The 24,304-nt window shown below is 50.7% G+C and overlaps 1 protein-coding gene across 6 annotated transcripts in view; it reads right to left on the reverse strand.

Annotated features, from left to right (window-relative positions):
* LOC144113440 (LIM domain-binding protein 2-like) overlaps positions 1–24,304 on the reverse strand; it is a 302,492-nt gene that overhangs the window by 124,869 nt on the left and 153,319 nt on the right. For 2 of the 6 annotated variants that reach the window (XM_077646518.1, XM_077646519.1), the window contains exon 2: positions 21,616–21,727. The exons of the other annotated variants lie outside the window; for them this stretch is intronic. In XM_077646518.1, the coding sequence (XP_077502644.1) occupies positions 21,616–21,630 (15 nt within the window). In that variant the 5' untranslated portion in view covers positions 21,631–21,727. The remainder of the gene's footprint in view (positions 1–21,615; positions 21,728–24,304) is intronic. 6 annotated transcript variants of the gene reach the window in all.

Below are 24,304 nucleotides of genomic sequence, written 5' to 3' on the forward strand. Positions count from 1 at the left end.
TAGATACCGCTACAACACACAAGAGGGGACGCAAGGAGGGAAGCGGGGAGGGAGGAAAAAAATGAAAAAGAAAGTCGGGAAGGGGCGGGAGATGAATCAGGTTTAAAGGAAAGACTGGAAACGTGCCAGCCGGGGAGGGCGCAGAAGAAAGGGCCGGTCGTTTTCGAGAAGAGTGGCGAGCCGAAAGCCGCGCCACAAGCCCTCGCTGATTGCGAGCGTGAGCAAGGCAGGGACAATTTTTCGGCCGACGCGACAATTTCCCCGCTGGACACGCAGGCGGCCGTCGAGGAGCACTCCGGGGCCGGGCACACGTCGGGAGGAGCGCCACATACAGATTGCGCCCGGAGAAGGCGGCGCCTACGGAACAGCACTGCGTTCCGCGTCGCGGCGTTTGTTGCACTCGCATTTCCCAAGTAAAGCGCAACTCCACGCGGGAGAAAAAGAGCGAGGAGAACCACTGTCGCACACTCGCGTCGCTCACTGGAAACACCGCGCAAGAGACGGCGGCAGGCAACGCAATGCGATACCAGCAACGATCGGTTCCGTATGCGATTAATAAACAGTCTCGTTATCTGTTGCCTCGAGCTCCTCGTCAGTGAGCAAGCTGCCAGCAGCGGCGTCAGCTCAGCGAACGAATCTGCATCGAAATTATGATGCAACCGTTCGTCGTACAGCGGTCCGGGTGGTGTCATACGAGCGCGCGTGCGTGTGCGGGCGTCAATGAACCCGGGGACAGTATTAATGTTTTCGCATTTCCGCACGTATACGCCGTCTTAAGTGTTGTCTGCCAAATATTGTTTTGTTCACTTAACCTTAACGAACCTTCACAGGTATTATATGCGGGTTTGAATAAAAAAAAACTCATAAAAGTACCGTACTAAACAACACAGTGACGCCTCAGCATGCCGGTGGGACGAGGGGATCTGAGGAGCAGCTGGCGGTACGAGAGGATTGCGAATCGCGCCAGCGAAAAGTAATGGCGTATTTAAAGACGCATGGACGCACCGTAAAGCATGAACATTGTCTCGTGAAAAGTAGAACGAAAGAAGCCTACGGGGCAGAGACCGGCCTTGCAAAAGATACTATCCAGCCGAACAAAAAATATATTATAGCAGAGCAGTCCCTAGCCTCCAGAAATGAAGCTGCGAGGCCAAGGCAAGCAGTAAGATGATAATCCAAAATTCACCTTTTCTGCGATAGCGGAGTGCAAACAGATGTGCCTCTTTGAAATTCTGTGGTTTAATGAGCATGCGAATTGAAACGCTGCAGTTTGAAAACCTGTTATTACAACGAAACAACACAGTTGTAAAATAAAAAAAAGAAAGAGAAACCTGCCCTCCCGTAGTAGAGTTCCAGGCGAGAGTCACACACAATTTCAGTTCTGGGAGGATATATTCTAGCCAGCGCGCGGTTAAATTTCAACCGTCTGTCAGCCGAAATCTATTGTGGCTTCAACTCCGACGGCTCTTACCAAGTTGGAGCAATTAAATTACACCGGAATGAACAAAGCGTGGCCCGTGGCACCACCCGTAACGACAGAAACGTTTCGACAAGCACATTTTTACGGGATATCGCTTATGAATACTATTATGTGAAACCATTCTGTCGGGCGGCTACGAGTATGCAGGGGACACTGGTTTGTTCACTTCCGGTTCGGACACTGCATAGTGCTGTTAGATTAAATATGAACAACATTATCACAGCCGCAGTGTAATTTCACATTTGGCGACTGGATTCGTTGAAACCACAAAACAATGAAGAAAAAAAAATACTGCACAGCAAGCTTGAAATGGCGAGTCGCTTTTTCTCCTGACGGAAATACGTCAGTCTGCGCTTAGCAAGACAGGCTTGAACGTTTCAACCTCAAGCAGTTGGACAACGAAGCCCACTCCCCTGCCCCCAAAAATGAAAGCGCCAGAAACTCTTTCCTATTACCCGGTCGCGTAGCAGTCACAAAAGAGATATCACTCCTTATAAAAATAACCCTTCACAGTTGCCACTGAGATCCTCACGGTTGCCACTGGACTCGGTTCACAGCATGCAGACAGCGCTCGCCGTTGGCGTCAGACACTCAAGGGTGGAAAAATGCGTGCACTAGTTGCGGAGAAATATATATCCCACTCTTTACTGCCAGCACTGCGTTGAACCGTTGCACCAGCGACGAGATAAACGCTGCGCTCAGCGAACTTCGATCAATGGGAGGACGTACCCCCTTCAGTCCACGACGACTACACGAATCCGATACAAGCGAGTCGAGTCAGACGTCGAATACAGCCAAGGTAGCTCGGCCCTCGGGGATTTATATGAACGTGCCAGAGGAGTGGACTGATAGGCGCATGCGACTTCCGCAGGGACGGGTTCGAAGCAATACCACCTAGATAGATAGTCTAGGTGGTATTGTTCGAAGTCAGCACGGCTTCCGCTTCCGCCGGCGTGCGCTCGCGCTGTCGCCTCGATGACAAAGGGGTTGCAGCATCCGTCGTGTAGGGACCCTGGCACCAGCGTCAGCCTATGCTACCGCTCATAAACTTTGTTTCAGCTGAGATGAGATCGGGAGAAAGCCTCCTGGGCATCGTTCATCCTTGCCGAGAGCGGTGAACAAGGCAGCAAGCACGGGCATTTGGTAACACGTTCGCAGCTCTCGCTTAAAAGGGCGTCGCGGAATTCCGTTGCCTCTAGCAGATTGCGCTTTTAATTTTTTTTCTTATCGCTGAGTCGAAGAAGGTCACCAGACACGAGCAACAGCAAACAAAAAAAGCTTCAGCGTCATGATGTGCACGCCAGGGCTGAGGCGAGCTGCTTCTCCCCTCAAAAGTGAAACCTCGGCCCTAGTTTTGGGTCTAAAACTCGTGTCACACGGACAAATTTGACGCCAGTAGGGGCTTAATGCCTCAAGTCTTAATATCATTCGCGCGGTGCCTCATGCACGAATTTAATTATTGCTACTGTCCTCGCCGTCATTCGCAAAATAACGAGATATCCACAACTTATTCGACAACGTGAAACGCGTACTCTTGTCCAGATTCCTCGCGAAGAAGAGCATGCGACTTAGTTTGAAATGACATCTTATCAAATCGCATACGATTTATTCGTGACTTTCAGTCAGACGAGGCATCTCCGATAGCGCCACGTTTATCGGTACTTTTGAATGACACTCTTAGCTTGTGTGCCGACACGTCGCTTTATGGATACTTTTTTTGGCATTTTGTGCAACGTAGCATTGACAATAGATAACGATACTGACCAGATTTCGCGCTTGCGAGAACTGTTTATAACCTGTCGAATATTTGACTGACATGACGTATAAACATCGTGACGTATAATGTGGACATGACGTGGACCTTTGACGCGGACATGTAGCACTGACTCAGAAAATGGCAATAACAAACTGGAGGCGTTCAGAATTTATACCACTTATTGAGCACGAGCCGCAAGTGTAGCTTTTGCTCGCTGTGGAAGTGTATTCGCTTCGCGCTTTCGCTCTCCGATTAGGCCCGGTTCTTCCGCGACTGCGAGTGGCATAAGGTCAGACTGCGAGCGCCAGCCTGCAAGGATACTCTACAATTGCTGACGTCTATCCCCTCTCCCACGTTTATGCGGGAACGACAGACAACTGACGCTAGCCGAGCCCATGTTTTTCCTGCCGAGGTGCGCAAAAAATACCGCAGATGATTTGGTCTCTGCAGGCGCTGCCAGCAAAGCCTTCTCCTGAGACACGAATAACGGTGATTCACTCAAAGATCAGCGAACGTAACGCTGCAAGAGTTTACTCTGTCACGCGCTCCTGTCCACATGCGGCGAAAGTCACTGCACTTTCATGGTTTAGCGAGGAACGCTGACGCCGGCTGCCTCTGGAGCCACGTACGCCGTCACCGCCATCTCTCTGCGGTCCGAACCTCGGCAGCCCCGCACACGCGCGCACACACCGGCGAACGCCGCGACGCGGTCGGCGGCTGAGGAGGCACGGCCCGGAGCGCTCCCGAGCGTCAGCCTCATCCCTAATGAGGCGCGCTGCCCGGTTCGCCAATCAAGGCGCGAGCAACCAGTGCACACACGCGCCGGAGGCAAAGCGGAGGGGAGAGCCGCCGGAGGACCGGTTCTCCAGACTACACGGTGGGCTGCCTACTCGCCGCCCGGGGGCTCTGGGCGGCCAGCTGCTTCTGCTGCTGCTGCCATCGACCCCCCCCGCTCTGCAGCGTTCCTCCTCGAGGGCAGTGTTGCAACTTGCAGCACTATCGGCAAGTTTTGAGAAACTGAAAACCGCGCCCGCCATATGCGTTCACGTAACGGATGTTTCCTCCCTTAACACACACACACACACACACACACACACACACACACACACACACACACACACACACACACACACACACACACACACACACACACACACACACACACACACACACACACACACACACACACACACACACACACACACACACACACACACACACACACACAAATACTACAGCAAAGAGGGGTGTCTTAGCTGCCTGGACGGGGCTAAGGGTTAGACAGGGTGCACTGAAGAGCTATCGCTCAATCAGGACGTGCCGCTCAAACTAAGCTTTCCTATATATATATATATATTTTCAATGCGAGTGCTGCGCATTTTTCTGGAACAGGAGCTCGTTTTGCACAAGCTATGATTGCCAGGGCAACCGTGCGTCTGAAGACACTGTACGTTTTTCCATAGGCCCGTTTTCCGGCTCAGTGTGATCCAAGTGTTTAAAATTTTCTAAATCGTTATCAACAAGAACGATTATAAACCAAATGCTTCAGCTTTTAATCCTCGCACTGGATTAAATGCGGTCTTTTTCGACGTAATATAGAAATTATGAACTGCCTTCCTGTAGCTACTCACGATTTGCCTCAGAGGGAAGTTTTAGATGCTGCTTGTAACTGACGCACTTGTACTTCCATTTTTTTTTAAAGCTGCTATTTCCAAGTGATGTTTTCGTACCCTGTTCATTTTTTTTTCCTCCGAGGCTGCAGTATATGTAAAAATAACAGAAAATGCTCCAGTTGCCAGTGAATTTAATCTGGCCAACACAGTAAAGTATTTCGCGCGTACCAAGCACTTCACCCCTGGGCCAGAGTACTGAAGTATGAAAGCATTAAATGTTAACGAAAATGATTTAATTTGTTTGATTTATGGCAGTTTAAGGTCCCAAAGCGACTCAGGCTATGAGGGACGCCGTAGTGAAGGGCTCTGGAAATTTCGACCACCCGGGCTCTTTAACGTGTACTGACATCGCACAGTACACGGGCCTCTAGAATTGCCTATCCATCGAAATTCGACCGCCGCGGCCGGGACCGAACCCGCGTCTTTCGGGTCAGCAGACGAGCGCCACGACCAATGAGCCACTGCGGCGGCTTCAACTTAAATGAGGAGAACGCAACAAATACTACTAGCGCTGACCAATCAAATCCGTAAAAAAAAAAAAAACGAATACCGAAAGCGAATGAAAAACACGTCGTCATAAATACCATTTAAACTATTTCTTTCTCTTCCTAGCTTGAACAAAAAGAAAGACTGGTAGGATCTTTTGCCCTCTGTGACAGCAATGGCTGCAGTGCAGCCACAGCATCACCTGCACAGTGGCGATACAGGGCAAATGGCTTGCGAGAAAATTATCCTCAATAGGCTGTCTTCATTTTGCGGTAAACACCAGCTTATAACCGAAGCACAGTATGGATTTCAGAAAAAGAAGTCCACAGAACTAGCGCTTTTAGATCAGAAAGAGCACATATTAAGAAACTTTGAAAACAAGCTTCTAACTCTCGGCATATTTGTTGATTACACTCAGGCGTTTGACCATATCAACCACAATATTCTCCTCAATAAACTAGAATGGTACGGCGTAAGGGGCACACCACTCGCTTTATTATCTTCCTACCTCAAAAACAGGCAGCAATGTGTCTCATTAAGCGAATTCAAATCGCAAACCAAGGGCATAATCTCAGGTGTACCACAGGGAAGTATTCTCGGGCCGCTACTTTTTAACATTTATGTTAATGATATAGTATCGATTTATCAAGAAGCAAAATTTATAATGTACGCAGATGACACGAGTATTTTTTTATCGTCCTGCAATTACACAGACTTAATAAGAATGGCAAATGAACTTCTCGGGAGACTTTCGATTTGGTCGAAAAAAAATTGCCTACAGGTTAATTGCAGTAAAACAAAAGCAGTAATTTTCCGAACTCAAGGAAAAGAAATCCCACAGTACCATAATATAATGTTCGAGTCTATGCAAATTGAGGTTGTTAACTCAATTAAAATTCTTGGTGTAACCTTCTCCAGCAGCCTACAATGGGACGAGCATGTAGATTCAGTCCTCAAGAAGCTAAGCAATACGGTTGGTATGCTAAGTCGCAATCGACACATTTTTCCTACTTTTGTTAAAATACTTTTGTATAATGTCTTGTTTGCCTCGCACATTAATTATGGTCATTTAGTATGGGGTACAACGACACAATCAAATCTTAATAATATATTAATCATGCAGAAAAGGGCTCTACGTATTATTGCCAGTGTATCCTTTACGGAACACACTGAACCACTCTTCGAGAAGTATAATATAAGAAAGATTCACGACATTTACACATACAGACTTCTGCGGGATTTTTACTATAGCAGCAGGAAACATAATTTTACGTTAGTGAAAATCGCGAACCTGCATCAGAATGTACCTGCCTACACTACACGCCGCACAGAAATATGGAATGTTTCGAGATACAGAACTAATTATAGCAAACAGATGCTTGAGAATAATTTACCAAGGTTGTTGAATTCCCTAATTGAAATGGGTATCGACATTCTAAGCATGAACCCGTCAAACTTTAAAGCCTTCATGCGTTCCTATTCTGCATAAAATGTAGTATATTTTTGTCTTTATTATTTCTTTAATATCTCTGTCTCTCCTTCATACATATTTGTGAATGTTTCTATGTTTTGTTTTGGGCTTTCTTTATTCACTTCTTGTGTTCTGATGAGCTGACTGCCACCGCTGCTCTGTCAAGTGTACACCAGGATGCAGGACCGGTCAAGCCTCCAGGAGGCTTTTTGCCTGCCATCCTCGACATTATATCTGTATGGTGTAATGTTGAAATAAATATTTGAAATAAAAAAAAATAAAAAAATTTGACACCGGCCGAGACAGGCGCAAACACTCGAGCAACACTGCGCTCGCGCGGAAGGCAACAGTGCGCTCGGTAGTCACTGCGGGATATCGTGTTGCAGGTTTCAGCAGGCTATATAGGAGCTTCACAGAGAGAGGAGGTACCTCTACGAGCGAAAAATAAAACGACTTCCGTCTTTTGAGCCTTCCCCTGCACTGACAACGCTGTTGCTAGATGTTGTAATTACGCCACAATAAATAAATAAAGCAAGAGGAAAGCTCGGACACAAACGCAGTTCGAAACCGGACGAAGCTGTTGTTCACAGCTCCAAGTACGTATATACAGGACCAATAGCTGGCTAACGACAACGTACAAGCTGTTTCACACTTTCAAGCGCTGCCGCCGACAGGGGGTGGGGGGGGGGGGGGGGGAAGAATCGGCGACAAATACGCATGCGCAAAACAAGCACGGCCGGCTGCTCTTTCCGCACATGCGCCTTGAGGCGCCAATTCTCGCAACCTCTCGCCCACAGCGATACTCGAAGCGCGGCGGCCACGCGCTCCCAGTTTCCTTCTAAGTGCGAAACAGCCTGTACGTTGTTAAATACTTGAAGGCGCGAAAATACATTTTAGAAAGTTAAATGAGGGCTGTGCAGACGAAATGGAGATATTGGACGCACAACCATAAGTTACGCAATATTGAAAGCTAGAAGTGTCTTACGGTTCCTACTTTATTTTCGCTAGATTTAAATTATGCATATTTAATTTAGGAGGCCAAATAAACGATATGAAGGGTCACGTCACGCAGATGAAGCAAAAGGCAAATAGATAACAGTGACTGTATGCTTTTTTTTTCTGCAGAAAATCTTCCGGTTGTGTTACGTGCGTCTCGAAGACGCTTGAAGAAGCACTAGTATTTTATACTCACAACCGAGCACACAAACTTTTTAGCATGTTGAAGAGGGGATGTAGGCTTCAGAGAACTTCCGATGTATGTATACATACTTATACTTACTGAGTAGTAGCGCATCCGTTAAAGAGACGTCGCCCGCTTGTTTTTTTTCTCGCTGCCCACGTGTTCTACCCGCAAGCGCGTGTGTCTGCTAGAGGCGACGCTTCGGAACCCGAGCAATAACTGGGGTCACTCCTGGGCAAGCTGCGGAATCTCTCACGCATTCTGCAAGCAAGGCCGACTCGGAGAGACCTAACGCCGGCCAAGCTCTCCGCGAAATTCCACCGCCGCCGACGTGTCAAACGCGCCGCGGGTGGGCGGCAGGGCTTTTCTCTGACGCACTGTCACTCCAGCCGCCGACAACAATTAACGCCCGCGACCTTTTGGCACGCAGCGCCAATCGCTCTCGCGACGAGGCTGCTGCTACGCCGGCTGACGGAACTGATGGTGTGGACGGCACGTCGGCTCACGGACCGACATCGAGACACCTGCCGGGACTGCGCGGTTGTTGTTCTTCGCAGAGGTGCGCGTGCGGTGGGCATATGTACATACACGCGACGAAGCCGTCGCGCGCGCCCACTAAGCCCGGGCCGTCAGGAGGTGGGGCGCTGGCGTCGCGCGGTGGCGGCCGCGGGCGCGAGCGATCGATTTCTCCAAGCCAGACGTGATTCCCGCGAGTGGCGATACCTCGGCCCGCTAACACGGCCGGCCTCTCGACCGCGCGCTCAAGTGGGGGAAGCCGCAGCGGGCAGCCGGCTAATTGCTCGGCGCCAATTAAGCGGCCGCCGCTCGCTGCAGATGCGTGCCGCGCTCTGTAATACACGTACGCACGCTGCGGGGTCCCGTGAGGGGGGAGGCGCACGCGACCCCCCCCCCCTTCCCAGCGCTGCGGGACACCCCCGCACGCACGCCAGGCATCCCGCTGCACGGCGGCGGCCGGGGCCCCAAAACGAGAGGGCCCCGCGTCAGCTTCGGCACGCCCGTTACGCCGATCGGCGGCTCGCACGCAAGCACGAGCAGATTTGCTCCGGCGTAGCACGCGAGCGCAGACTCGGACAAGGCGCCAAAGCGAATGCCCTGACAGCAGAACTTTGAGACACTTTTAGGTGCTAGAATGACAAATTGAACTTCCACCAACACCACCGCATATGCTACTGTAAGCCTTGCACACTTTTGTATAGCACGTGGACCGGTGAGCTCTGGGAGCCATTGGAGACTTAAGAGCTTCTAGCACCGCGTTCACGTTTAAATCAAAGTATTGTGGCTGAATGAGTACAAGTGCGGGTTCATCGGTCCACGGTGGCCGTCCTTAGCTTCCTGCATATCTCCACTCGACCTAATGCTATTGTAGTTAGTTTTACTACGCCCTAGAGACCTGTCATAATGAGTCGGTGAGGAAGAAGTCAGATTCTAAGAATGGCTGAAGTCAAGAGAGCAATAGTCGGCCAAACGGCAGCAAGTAGAGGATGACGCACCACGAAAGGAAAGTCCATTGCCGGTCAAAATCTCCCATTGTGCTGCCAAGTAGCCGTGGGGCTACTCTGCTGCTGCTTGTCGTCTTCACTTAGGACATAACTGACAGCGACCGATGGCGAGGACATAGGCGCTTACTGAAAAGGAGGGGAGGGGTCTCACCCCCCCTCCCCCTCCCCAGGAGACTGAGCGATGGGGTCGGGGGCAGCATATCTTCTGCTACGGACTGGCACATTCACACGGGCGACGGGGAGTCGCCGAGAGCGATGCCCGCTGTTTCTAAACACAGCTTCACGACAGGAATGGCGAAGTGTACTGGAGCGAAAAAAAGCGCGCAGCGAATTAAATAAACAATCTAGGTCCCGTCAGCCACTTCATATCAGCGCCAACGTACCGTTCGTCACTGTTGATCACCGTTGATCACCTACACAAAGTTCATGAGTCACTGCCACACAAACACTTTTTATTCTATCTTGCCACATACATTAAATGACTAGAACCACCTTCCCGTTGAGAGTGTGTAAATAAGCGATTTTTTTTTCGCCAGTCACTGTCTGCATTTCTTTTGCGTGATTTGATTTAGTTTTCTTCACAAGTAGCCCGTTTTATTCTTATTTTTTGCCTTGATACGTTTTGCTCATGTTTGCATGGTGTCCTAGTTTATTCGACGAAAATTTGCACTACTTCCTTTACACTACGATTAGTTCAATGAGGATTCTGGTGTGGGCTAGTTGGTCCATACTTTCTGCGAAACAGGTTAACACAGCGCAACGGAACGAGGACAAGAAGAGAAGAAACAGGTAACACAGGACAGGCGCTGATTTTTTTTTAGGTCGTTGACAGAAAAAAAAAAGAGCCCAATGTAGGAGAAATACGTTCAATGAGGATTCTGGTGTGGGCAGAGCTATGATCAGCTTTGCTATAGTGGGATAAAACTTAAAAAAAAAATACAGCAGTTGTGAACACTGGGCCACGGTCTACGGCGTACTGTATTACTGCGATAGTCAGTCACAAAAGTAAACGAAAACAGATTTTAATGCTTAATTTTATGAAACAAACCAGGTAGCAAAATTCTAGACCTTATAACATTTTTCTTGCGATTAGCTCCAGGTTTAGGTGACAAGAAAAAAGAAAAAGAACGGGATCGCGAAAACGTGGATGCAGAAAGACAGCGCGCACTTTCGATCGGAGCGCTCCACTGGAGTCCGGCTCCTGCCTGTTACCCCCAGGGCCAAGCGGGACCTTTTCTTTTACAGCGAGAGCTGTACACGTAACGGTTTATGAGGGGTCTGCTGGGACAAACTTGAGCGAAGCCACTAAGCTTGTCCGAGCGCGCGCGGCAGCTGGTATGACATCATTGGCACAACGGTGTGACGTCAATGCCAGGAGCTAACAACAGGTCTGTAAAACAGGTGCGGCGCGCACGCGTATGACGTCACAACGCGGAAGAGCGGAGGCGCAACAAGTGGCTGCAGCTGCGCTTTTGGCTTGGCGTCATACCACTTGTACTATAAATGGCAAGCGTCGAGTAACCAAGTAAAGTCTGGTTTATGGTTTGTTGGGGTTTAACGTCCCAAAGCGACTCAGGCTATGAGGGACGCCGTAGTGAAGGGCTCCGGAAATTTCCACCACCTGGGGTTCTTTGACGTGCACTGACATCGCACAGCGCATGGGCGTCTAGAATTTCGCCTCCATCGAAATGCGACCGCCGCGGCCTGGATCGAGCCCGCGTCTTTCGGGTCAGCAGCCGAGCACCATAACCACTGAGCCACCGCGGCGGCTACAAAGTAAGGGTTTTGCAAGTAAAATATAAGTAACTGAAGCGGCTCCACGGCAACCAGAAGCTCACGATATGTGAAAACGGTGGAAAACGCGATTCTGGCATTGCGTTTCACATTTATCGCGTCATGCTGCCTTTTCCCTGTGCTTTGATAACAAGCGGCACTGGTGAGATGGAGCATGTCAACGTTAACCTTTGGTTGAAGTCCAGCTTTATAGATCCAGTGACTTTCACAATTTGCAAATCTATCGCTGCATGTGGCGGCGGCGAGACTTTTCGTTCGTCACAGCCGAGCCGGTAAAAAAAGACCAGCCTTTAATATACCAAAAAACATAATCTCTGTTGCGATTCTTGCACGTGCACATACCCGCAAAAACAGAACAAAAATGATCAGATCTAAGCTAAAAGGCTCAGCGCATTAATCAGCGAAAGCTGATTGGCATTAGCGGCCGAGATGTCTGGACTGGCTGGCCCATTTTGACGTTTCACAGGCGACTGCCCGGTTGGGCGTCCCACAGGCCCGTGCATACTCGGCCTTCTTCCGCTTGCGGTCTTCGGTTCGAACGCGTTCCAGGCACACTTCATGGACTACAGGGCCCGTTTGCACAAAGCAAATGGTCTAGTTTACAGTTTTGTTTTATTCGCAGTCTAAACCCTCCGTTGTTTTTAGGAAAGGAAAGGCGCATAACTGGCTCCCTGGGTCAACTAGCCCAACTGTCCACTCTACTGATTGTTGTGAAAGGCCTGTTATGACGCCGTTTAACGCTTGAGTTGTAGCATTTGACGCCTTGCATCCTGCTACGCAACTGTGATGCCCCCGCTATAAGGCTCTTTTCGGGATGGAGAGTCGGAATCACACACACGGAATAAGGCTAATCAAGTTTAACCAGGAACTACAGATGCCCCCGTTCACCCGAAGTTGTTGAGACTTGACTACCCGCAACGGACGCCGGTGTAGCCGTCGTCAGCCCGGCATTCCCGCGCGTTGTTTTGTCGACTCCTCTTCAACCCCGCTTTTGGGACAAAAGGGCATGAGTGGTAGAAATTGCACCGAGGTCGGCGACGCCAGCACCTCTCGCCACGCAAACCTCTCCCTCCGGCCGTAAGCAGCAGTCGCACCTTTTAATAAATCTGCAGTTACTTGATCCTCACCTGCCGCTCTTCTCCTTTGCATTGCTTGTAAGGCTTTCTTTGTATCCTCTTTCGTTAGCGCCGTGACACCCAATACCTGGACACTGCTGCTCCTCTCATTAGCGTCATGGTATTTTCGGCTACTGTAAAAATCAGTGAATGCCTTCGTGGCAGACAAAGTTTTTTGGGCTAGGGGGCTCGTCGGCATGGAAGCAACCCTGCGGCCGTTGAAATGACAAGCGTAGCGGATTGACTGGCGACCGGCGGATCTCCAGAGCAGACACTGCCTTCGTGCAGGCCTGCGGGACGACGCCTGGAAGTGGCGACATCGCGGCACGGACACCGGCGGCAGTTAGAGCACGAACTTCGCTGGCAGATTGGCAGTGTCCGGGCATCAAGAGGGAGCGTAGGGGCTCGGCCGGCCAGGCCCGGGTGTGACAAAGGAAATGTACTCGCGGGGGCGGGGGTTCGACGTATGGGTCGTTTTGTCGACAAAACAAGAGGCAAGTTTTGGATCCCCTTCCCAGCCGCCGCCCCGCAGGGGCAGAGGTCACCGACATGACGGGTTTTCGAGGAAGCGGAAGGGCCGAGATGGCGGCGGCTTATCGCTGCAGGTAGAGGGACCTTCTACTAAAAAGGACTCATGGAAAAGATGCTGCCAATGCGATGGCATCGCGTAGGCGACACCGGGCGAAAGGGAGATTCGGTGCCCTGGTATTCGTTTCCCTTTCTCCTTAAGAGAGAATATCGCGTACGCTATGAAGGTTTAGGGGAGGGCAGGACTGTAACTAATTTGACGCTCTCTTTTCTTGCATGTACATGTCTTGGGACAGAGTTATTGGTACTTGCAAAGTTGAACGGGGCGTTGCAAGCAGCAAGAGACCAATCATGTTGACGCTTGCTGCAATTGGATGTGATGTGGGTTGTACCTCGAGGCTTTAAAACTGAGCCCGGGAGCCCAGTCGGTTGTTCTGAGTTATGGCTTGAGGTGTACATCTTCGGCTATGCCTAGCCAGCCAGATCCATGTATCTTTTTTGCCGTACCTTGCTGTAACTATTGTAAGTTATGTACATAAACTTCAGTGAATCTCGGTTTCCTGATAAAGTGCAGCTATCTAATAATACGTCGTCAAATCTTTCATCACCGCCGAAGAAAATTCACTACTAGCTTATCAAAACTGCAATTATACTGCCCTCCTTGCCGCTTGGTACGTACGTCTAACTTGTGACTGTGCTTAACTTCCTTTTTGCCGCTTTTAGGCTACCTCTTAGGCAGAAGTATACTGCCTCACTACATCTCGGGGGACTAGTACACAAGATTATTATTTCAAACCTCGGCACAGAGAGTGCTGCCTAGGTCAGGACTTTAGAAAAGCGACTGCAGATCCTTTTACGATGTGCAGAGGACATGTGCACAGTGCATGGCTGGCTGACTTGAAATATGCGCTCTAAGTACCGATGTAGACTTTCTCGTTGATGAAGGGGCGTTTCTTGCTGCTCTTATTGAGCTCCTGACGCTCTACTTAACAAATAGCCCCGCAAAAACGTACCAGCCCTGGTAAACGTTGTGCTGAAGAACAATGCTTCCGCATCGGTAAAATCAGATGTGTGCATAACGGGTCTGACTACTTGATATTCATACACATTGCAGTTAGCTTACGTTAACAAACCGCTCGGAACACGGCAGCGCTTGCACGCGGTATATTGCGATTACGTGTTGGAACGCGTCTGTACTTGAGAGGAAATACTGCTGGCATGTCGTTACAAGCCGTCTCGTAACGAAAGCTACGTCTTTGAACAGAACCTGCTGCACTGGACCAAAGCAAATGCCCAACCGAAAGCTGGTCGTGTACTAATCGCATGTCACCCGGTCCCGTGAGGGCTCGATCGGCCGTGATAGCAGTAGTGCATGTTCACTCCAGAATACGCGTAAACATGAGTAATAAGCGCAAAAAAACGTGCCGCAGACACAGCGTTTGAATGCTGCCACTTCCCTCCGCGCATGGCTCGCAAACAGTGTTTTCGCTCTTTCGAAAACGGAAGAAACACAGGCCGCTCCCGTTTTTTGCGCGATTAATGCATATCCCACCGCGCAAACAACACGGCCGCGTATCGAAAAGATATGAGCCGACGCTGAGGCAGCGATCGAATATCGAGCGTTAACACACATAACATAGGTCGCCGATTCGAAGCCCACCCGCAAGCTAGACTAACTTAACTAGTAAGTTTATGCTGCACGAAACGATGAATTGTGTGGCACGATTAGGAGCATTCTGCGCCAAATGGTTGGCCCTCAAATTTTACACGAATGTAGGGACTAAGTGGCGCGACTTTAACGCCTGCCAGACAGGAATATATATATATATATATATATATATCGGGCCGACATACTTCAGTTTCGAGTTGTGGTGCTCGGACATCACGCTGCCGCCTGTTATTATTTTACTTCATTATGTAACTACCTACGTTACCAAGACGACCAATGGGATATGCTTTATGTTTTACGGGGGTTAAACTTTCCAAAGCGACTCTGGCTATGAGAGACGCCGTAGTGAAGGGTTCCGGAAATTTCGACCAGCTGGGGTCCTTTAACGTGCATCGCACAGTACACGGGCCTCTAGAATTTCGCCTCCATCGAAATTCGACCGCCGCGGCCGGGACCGAACCCGCGTCTTTCGGGTCACCAGCCGAGCGCCGTAACCACTCAGACACCGCGGCGGCCCCCAATGGGATACAATGTCGTTGCTATGGAGGCGGCCATCTTGGATTCTATCCGTGGAATCAGCCTAACTCGGAGGCTTGAAACGCTACCAGTAGAGCTAACGCTCAAACAGCGAATTGTCTCTACACGACGTCTATAATAGTCCTCCGCGCCACGCCGCCGGCAGCCGAATGTTTTGTCCACCAAGCCTTCGCATGTGCACTGTTACGTCATTTGTGACGTTGACAGGGAGATGTGTGCTCCCGCGGTGATCACGAGCGCATACATTGGACCAGCTGTGAGGCCAGATGGGCTCGCTGGCTGCAGCTGGCGAACGCGCCGGTGTTTCCTACCGTGGCGTCGAAGTGAAGACAGTGCACTACAAGCCGCACGCATGCTTTAGTTCTTCTGCCAGGCCACAAACCGCAAGTGGCGAGCACCTAAACATCTCTTGGGCGGTAACAGTACAGGCGCAGCTGCCACATACCTGGACGCAAGAGGTCCAAAGGTTGGCTGCGGGATATTCCAGGATTCCGAACCGTGCTTCGCACCTACAGTGCAATTAAGGAGCTTTCCGCATGCATGAACCATCACTGCCAATTACGGCTGCTGTAAAGACGGTGATACCATGCGGAGTGAGATTGTGCGCATTGTCGATGTAGCATTCATAATAATTCTATGTACGACTTCTGACCACTACAAACACCGAAGTCCCAGCTGAAGGAAGCCAACACCCACTTAAACGAAGGAAAGCTTCAAGGATTATTTTGATCTTTTGTGGTGTTCATCAGTGGTAAATTAGTAGCGTAATCATTTTTTCACCTGAAAGGCAATTAATTCCCAAGAAAAGACAACCGCATGCCTCCGGTGGGGTCCAAACGCACGACCTGCGCATGTCACGTGGTGCTGAACCGAGCTACGCCGGTAGCTGTCCATTATTCTACTTTCGAGTGTAGCGCGACCTTCAGAGCGTTCACAAGCGCCACTTTCCACCATTGCGACGTTAGTGGAACGCCCTGCAATAACCGCTGGTGCCACGTGCAACGTGCCCTAGGTTCTCAACTCACCATAACATCAAAAAAAGAGAAAAAGTCCGGCACTTTACGGGCAGACCTCGAGCAGCGATTTTTTTTTTGTCCTTTTTCTCACTTTGCAAAATATAGCACGCATGCGGCTAAACCGTTATACACCAACTGTCGTTGTCCGAAAACTTGACTCTTCAACTGCGTCCACATATCCACTTCAGAGAAACCCGCCATTCCGCGGGCAGACGAGAATGAACCGGAGCCCCGTTTTCCGGCACAGCGCCAGCCGCCGCAGACCAGGGCTCGCCGCAGCGGCGTCTTCCAAGGGGTGGCGGGCGCGAGACTCCGGGTCAGTGCCGGGGGGCAGACAGGCCGATATTTTCCGCTGCGTGGCGGCGGCCATTCCCGCACGCGAGCGCGGCCAGCAGGTGGGGCCGCAGCAGCAGCAGCCGGTATATGAGAGGGCGCGTTCCACCATCTCATCGCCTCGGACCGCCGCTTTCCCCGGCGGCGGCGGAGGCGGCCGGGCGGTAATAGCCGCTTTTCCTCCTCCCGGGGCCCCCATTGATCAGCCGCGCGCGCGCGGGCAGCTCCTAATTAGCGGGGCCGCGGCCTGAGTCCGCAGGAGCGCGAGGCCCCGATGCATCATCGGCCGAGCCGCGCGGCCGATCAAAGCAGACCCCGGCGCGCCCCACACCAGACGCGCCGTCACGCGGCGCCGACGGAGACCAAAAAGGCTCCGTGACGGGCAGCTGCCGCCTGCGCGCAGACAGAGCGTTTTCCCGCCGTTGCGGAAGCTACGCAGAGCGCGCCAGAGGGGACGGCACGAGCGAAATTTCGTTCGCATGAGATGAATATGTAGTACTCGTTGGAAGCGGGCTGCGGCGTCGCAGCAACTTGATTAACAGGCGACTTTTGTTTGATCCCCTAAGAGGGACCAACGACGCACTATAGTAGATTTGAAACCGTTTTCAGGGAGTTGTTTTCTTAATCCAGCCGCGCCGGACTGGCCTACTCGATGGCCAGAGTGAAAGTGGCCCCTGACGCATCGCTTTGACTTGACCTTAAACGAAGCTCGAAAAGCGTTCCCATTCGCTACCCAAAGTATGAAGCATTCTGAGGTGTCGACCAGACTCTCTCGCCTCCTTGTGCTGGCGCATGATAGCATAAGCAGCTTATGTGCCATGAAACCTAACAGAACCCAACCCTCCATCTTCCTGCTCCACCCACCATAATTTCATGTGCAGAAAAGCGACCACGTATATCAGTATGCGGTTTAGAATCCTTCCGTGTGCCTCACGGATAGCTGCACAAGCAGTCTGCAGAACTCTCGTTTATTGCAAAATGTTAACAGGGAACCTGTCGCACGGCAAACACAGCATTCGCAGTAACATGCACGTTTAATTAATTCCGTGCTTCCTCCACCCGAGAAAAAAAAAAGAAGCACAGAAGTACACGCCCCGGCAGGGTCTCTAATTAAGGCTTCGCGTTTTTCCTGTGCTACGCTGCAGACGGGCCGGCGCCCAGCGTATACCGTCTAGTCTGACAAGGCGTTTCCCGCATGTTACCAAGCGCTCGTTTTGTGAATTGCCATTGACGACACCGTGTGACAGAAGCGGGCTTTGTAAACGAAGTGGGAGGAAAAAAAAAGAACTCAAGGCACCCAGTTTTCCGAAAATGGAGCTGACAGTGAAAGCTGTCATGTATACCCTGTCGTCAGCTTACTCCTCGGTATACACATCGAGAAATATAGTGGACCTTAAGCTAGTGTTTATCTGAACCTAACCCTGCGTGCTGAGCTCGAGCGGCCGACGAGCCACCAGCCCGGCAAGAATGACGTCGCTCTTTTTCCTCCTTCATTCCTTCCCTCACGGCACGGTATAGGTGTACATGCATGCAGTGTGAGTCGGTAGAGACCTTTAGCATAGCTGAGAACTGTAACGTAGAGCGGCTTACCGGATGCCTCCTGCGCATGCGCAGAGGCAGGGGCGGAGCCACTGCACGTGCGCACCCGGCGTCCAGTAAACCGGAATACGTCCGCTCTATTACGTCTCCGCTATGCTAAATGTCTACTAACTGCGCCTTTCTCTGGGCATGTTGGTACGTTAAACGGGCTCTGAAAGGAGCTCTAATAATGTTGCGATATGCCTATGACGTTAAAGGACGCCGCTTCACGAATATCCAGCAGCAAAGAATTTTTTTGATGCGCTTTGCAGAAGCTGAGTTAGGTGTAGTCAGAAATTGAATCCGTAGTCAAATTAAAGGTCGGCGCTCCTCCGCCGGCCCCAACGCCGGGGGCGGAGCTTTCCGACCCGCCGGAGCTACGCGGCTTATTGACCGCGGCCATGGTAACTGCCTGACGCTTGAAACAATCTCACCAATAGCCATCTCTGAACCATGGCATACGGAAGAGCGGTGCGAGCATGAAAAAAGTCGCCGACAAGGGCTCGCCAACTTCCGCGCGTGATTGTGGTTTCTCTGCTGCGTGTAGAAGTGTATTATTTGGCTCACGTTTTCATGACGACACAATGCAGTGATTAAGCGAGCTGATGTGCCCTCCTCGAAAGGTGTTCCAGCGCCCCTTTAACATTTTGAAATTCTGCGCGACACACGAGCGCAGGTAACAGGAAAGAAAACTATCTTAACGAGCGATGACTATCAGTGTGTTGGTAGTCGGCGCTCGTCTTGACTTCTTCCTTCGTCCTCGTCTCATGTGTAGTGGTGCTGAACGTGGATAATTTTGGGCATTTTTTTCATCAAACAAACACGCATGCTACGATGTCACGGTTTTGTTTTCTTTTTATCATGACGTCACTTCAGTTGTCCCCGCTTCACAGAGATGGCGCAGAAGTCGCATCAGCCGCCATGTTTTGGACACGCGAGCTTCTATGCAAGCTATGCTATCACAGCCCATCTACGCTGGTAGCGTTTCAGCCCGCTGGTGGGACTGGATAAATTAAAAATCCGCAAGCACTTGCAAGATGTAGAACACAAGGCGGGTTAAGCAGTACACCGACAAGGAGACGAAGCAGCCAACAACGACGCACTATATAGGCTCGAGCTAGGAAGCGCATGCAGGTGTATAAAGCGTGACCTTGTTACTAACTCTCCCGTGAAGTCGCCCAACTGTACAGAAAGACAAAGAGAAAAAATAAAGAGGGAGCTGGCCGGTACAAACCTCCGATACAGCAGCTCTAAAAAGAGAGCGCAATATTAAAAGTGAAATAAACTCAGCGTCCCTCTGCACGCAGTCATCAGCGCAATAAAGGGAGCGTGAAATTGCGGCGCTTCGCAGCCCACGGCGACAGCTGAGGAGAAGGCCTCTTGCGCAACGCTGTCCCAAGCTATAGCTACGCTCCGGCTCACGATATCGAGTGCTCGGGCGCCGCGAACGGTTTGCGCAAGAAAAAAAAAATTAAGTGCTTTAAAGCAGTGTTCTCCGCAGCCAACCAACGCTTCCCTGTTTCGATGCGATGTGGCAGCCTTACTTTCACTAAGCTGGTTGGGCTCGGTTTGGCTTAGTTTATGGTGGTTTAACGTCCAAAAGCGACTCAGGTTATGAAGACGCTGTAGTGAAGGACTCCGGAAATTTCGACTACCTGGGGTTCTTTAACGTGCATTGCACAGTACACGGGCGTCTAGAATTTCGCCTCTATCGAAATTCGACCGCGGCGTCCGGGATCGATCCCGCGTCTTTCCGGTCAGCAGCCGAACGCCATAACCACTGAGCCACCGCGGCGGCTGTTTCACTACGGCGCTTTCACTGGCTAGTGCATAGGAGTAACGCAATGCAAACGTCACGCCGAAGCTGAGCGCCGCGTTTAAATATCCGCAGCTTTCAGGCAGGTGGCATTTTACACCCTTTTGTTTTCCTCGGGGCGATTTCCACTGGTTGATTCGAAACGCATGATTCGTGGCGCTTTTCCTTGCTCCACGGTTGATATTGCGCGTCTGTCTGTTCGATTCGCCCAGAGATCGCAAGCCCTTCGGCAGCCAGTTCGAAGAGAGACGTCAGGAATCCAGAATATCCAACTTGCGGAGAACTTGAACCAGCCAGAATGGATTCTCAACCGCGGAGCAAACGAAAAATCGCTTAAAATCAACCAGCAGTATTTGCCATTCGGCGCAACTGTGTAGTCGCAGCGGTGAAATGGCATAGATTGGACGCAGACCTGTGCTCCACAGGTTAACCTGAGATTTGGGCGAGTTGGTAAGCATTCATGGTGGGTGAGCCGCGCAACAAGGGCGGGACAAAGGCAAGACAAGCGCTGTTTTTTTTTTTTAGCGGTAAAAAACACATCTAGATGGAGCCCCTTTGACTGAATCAGCCAGTCCGTTCTGGTTATGGCGCAACAAAAGATCAACGGCATCTTCCTTTACCTTGGCTGCCTTGAAGGTTACTTGCTTGAAGTTTCTCTCCAACGCTTCGAACGCCTTCTCGGCAAAAAAACCCTCTTGAAGGACGACAAAGCAGCCCTCCTTATCGGCCGTAACTAACCGGAGTTTACTTTTTACCAGGAACTTGCACTGTCTCCTTTGTGTTGCCGCTGTTTCTTTGCATGTTGTCCGTCTTTTTCAGCACATCCATGCACTCCACGATGCAACGCTGGCGCATTTCTTCTGGCACCAAGCGAGCGATGCTCTTTGGGCGCCTGTCTTGCCTTTGTCCCGCCTTTGTTGCGCTGTTCACCCACCATAAAAGCTCCACGGGTAACCACTTGAATGTACTATTAAGTTACGTACTTGCGCGACTAAGACACGACACAACGAAGAAGCACATACGACATGTACAGAGCCGCTCTGTTCTTCGTTGGGTCCTGCCTTCTGTGTGCATGCATACGTACCTTATCAGAAATTAACCAACTCACCCAAACAAAGTATTAATTGAATGTACTATCGCAGATAAGTACCCAGGACGCGTGAAATGCGATGTAAGCGTATGGGTGCCACGTCTACCGCCGATGACCTCATCCGGCGACAAGAGATTACAGCACGCGAGTCCAACCTTTCCAGGCGTCTCACGCGTCCTGGAGACTTGTCTGGGATAGCCCGCTACAAGTAGGTCCACTGAACAAAGACAAAAGCTGACGGGTAAGTTTGGAAGAGTAGGAATAACACCTCCATTCACTCCCCAAGTCTGCGGAAAACCAGAAGCCCAGCAGAGCAGCTTAGGAGGTGAAGGGTGCAGAAGCTCAGGGAAGCGTGCAGTTGCTCGTACACTTCTGACAAACAGCGTGCGCACTGCAAACGGACTGCAGCCGGGGTCACAGCGCGCAACGAGCCGCGCCCGGTGCACTCGTGGGAAGCCGCATGCCTCAAAGCGAAACCAGCAGGCAGCGGCGGCGGCGGCAGCACAGCAGCAGCGACGGGGCAAAAATCTGCCCGCGCGCGCGGCGGGCGAGAGAGCGGCGGCGCCTACTCACCGGTCTTAATCGCATTCCTCGCTAAGCAGAAGAGGAAGCGGCGGGTGGCGACTGGCCGCCTAGGGGCTCATGGGCGGGCATCGTCCGGCCGGCCTCCCGGGACGCCGCATGCCTGCGCCACACGGGGGCAACGGGTCAGCCGCGTACTCTGCGCCACGCGTGCCCTGGGGTTGGCGCACACCCTTTATGTGAGGGGCTCGCGAGCCCCAGCGGCGGCTGCTACCGCGCCGGCCGCCCAACGCTGTGAGGGGGGGCCCCGAGTCACGCTTCTGCCGATTAATTGCGCCACGGCAGCCGCGTCGCTGCCCGCGATTTTCCTGCCAGTTCAAAGAACAAGCCCCGAATGGCTCGATGATTCTGATGAATGGCTCACAACGAGGAAACCGAAAAGCCTAGTATTTTACGGGGAACCTCCGCAAAGAAAGGGGGGGGGGGGGGGGAGGAAAAAAATGGAGGGAAACATTAAAGGAAACAGCGCGAAGCACCCCACAACCATAACTCTTGTTCTCCAACAGCCAAATAAATAAATAAATAAATAAATAAATAAATAAATATATAAATAAATAAATAAATAAATAAATAAATAAATAAAGGTGGAGTGAGAAATTAAAACTTAAGTCGCTTTGCAACGGCAGAGCACATTATAGGTCGGAAGCCGGCCTAAGTATCACAACCCCAAAACTTCTCTGGCTACGCTCATAGGACAAGAGAGATTGAAAAAAAAAAAAAACACTGCCATTCCAAACTAAGACATGAGCCAACAATCCCTCCAACACAGGCGGCATAAAAGCAGATATAAGAGAAACCTTGTCACGCACGCGCCGGCCGAAAGAAATAATGTGTGCATGATAGACATAGCCTTTCCACTCTCTATCTCTCTCTCTGCGTCTGTCTGCGTCTATCTGTGTGTGCGGCTACAAGCAGCCCAGCTGTAGGAATGTCCCCCAAGTTACCGTCGCTTCGTTAGAGTGAGCTTGCATAGCCTGCAGCACTGCAGTAAACGCCGAACATCTAAGTCTGCATTTGTATCATCAATTTCCTGTACGTAAAGAAGAAACAGTTAAAACTTCCGCACAAGAACATTGCAGAGATGGCGTGAAACCGCATCAGCACATTATCCTGGCCATCTTCACGATGAGAAGTCTTGAATAAATTTACCGTAAAAGGCGTCCATAGGTTTCGTCCACGGTGCACAGAAGACATATACATGCATGATTATATTCCATTTTGTTACTATACCTGCAGTTTCATACCAGCTAATTGCTAAAGTCGCCTCGAGACCCAGAAAGACAATGGAAACTGCGAACACTGACATTTGTGATTGTCACGAGTCATGACAGCACTAGCAATGGCGCACCGCAGCAGAGAACGAATTGAAGTGCACTGAAAAGCAGTTCACAATGCCATAGAAATGTAGCTTACGCGTGCGCTTCAACTAGGGCCACTAGTTGCTTCAGTAGCTGCTACACACGGTGCCCAGCGAACAGGTGCGTGGCGTGTCGCACAGACGGTTCCTGTAAAGAATGCGCTCTCGTACTACAGGCGACACCCCGTGACAATGAAAGCGCTAGGAGACGCCAGCGTCACCCATAGCAAGCAGGCGACACCCCTCATTTCCACAGAAAAGGATAGACAGTAGTAAAACAAACGCCATATTCGCACATATTGTGCATGACGATGCCACGTGCGACTTGCGCACAAGCAGCACACGGTCTTTCCGGCGCGCGGCTAAACCGTATACCGTCGCGATCTGGGAAAAATAAGCGGCTTAGGAAACCTTTGAACAGCATTCATACGGCGTATGTCCAGGTCGAGAAACTGCGCTCCCGAGATGTTCTGCGGCGCAATATCCGCTTCCAAAGAGCAGCCTTCCGTCCCGTTGCTGTAACGCTCCACCAGGCTAACAAAAAAAAGATGTGCACCAGAGCTGAGCAAAGGAAGGGCTCTTTCTCAGCGACGAGCGTCCAGAATAAAACACAGAAAAAATGAAGAGTGGTGGCGACTGCCAGAAAGCCGTGTGTAAACACGCGCTGCCCTAGTGAGGCCACGGAGTGCCCGAGGCTCGGTTGGATGGCGCAGCGTCCCTGCGACGCTGGGACAATCCGTGGGCATGTGTCAGTGTGGGAATCGCCCCTTATGGACAGAAGAAGAAAGAAAAAAAAAACTAAACCGTCGTGAACCAAGCCATTATATATACATTTGAATGGTCGAGGGTCGGTATATATATATATATAGCAGACAAGGTATAAAGGACATGAGGGGCTCGTTTGACAAACTTATGAAGGGAGCCAACAGTCACCGAAACCAAGGTGCACAGGGGAATGTTTATTTTTATTTTTTATGTGTAGTGCTGATCAGTGGGATAATAATACTTAGATTAATCTATCGCTTATATGAAATTACTTATGAAACACCAGAAAAAACAACCATGCCACCGGTGGGATCCGAACCCACGACCTCCGAATATCGCGTCCGGTGCTCTACCAACTGAGCTACGGCGACGGCTGTCCAATCTGCTGCTCATGGGTATTTATGCATATTGGGTGTAAGCGAACCTTGATTGAGAGTGTTCACCTTGAGAGTAGAATATGTTGACATGTAGAATATGTTTATTCTTTTTCTTTGCTATCGATCTGTGTTTGTCGAGTGTGAATGTTGTCGATTCAATATTGTATAATGCTGTTTCACT

Source organism: Amblyomma americanum, chromosome 1 (genome assembly GCF_052857255.1).
Source record: "Amblyomma americanum isolate KBUSLIRL-KWMA chromosome 1, ASM5285725v1, whole genome shotgun sequence".
In the NCBI taxonomy this organism is placed as follows: domain Eukaryota; kingdom Metazoa; phylum Arthropoda; class Arachnida; order Ixodida; family Ixodidae; genus Amblyomma; species Amblyomma americanum.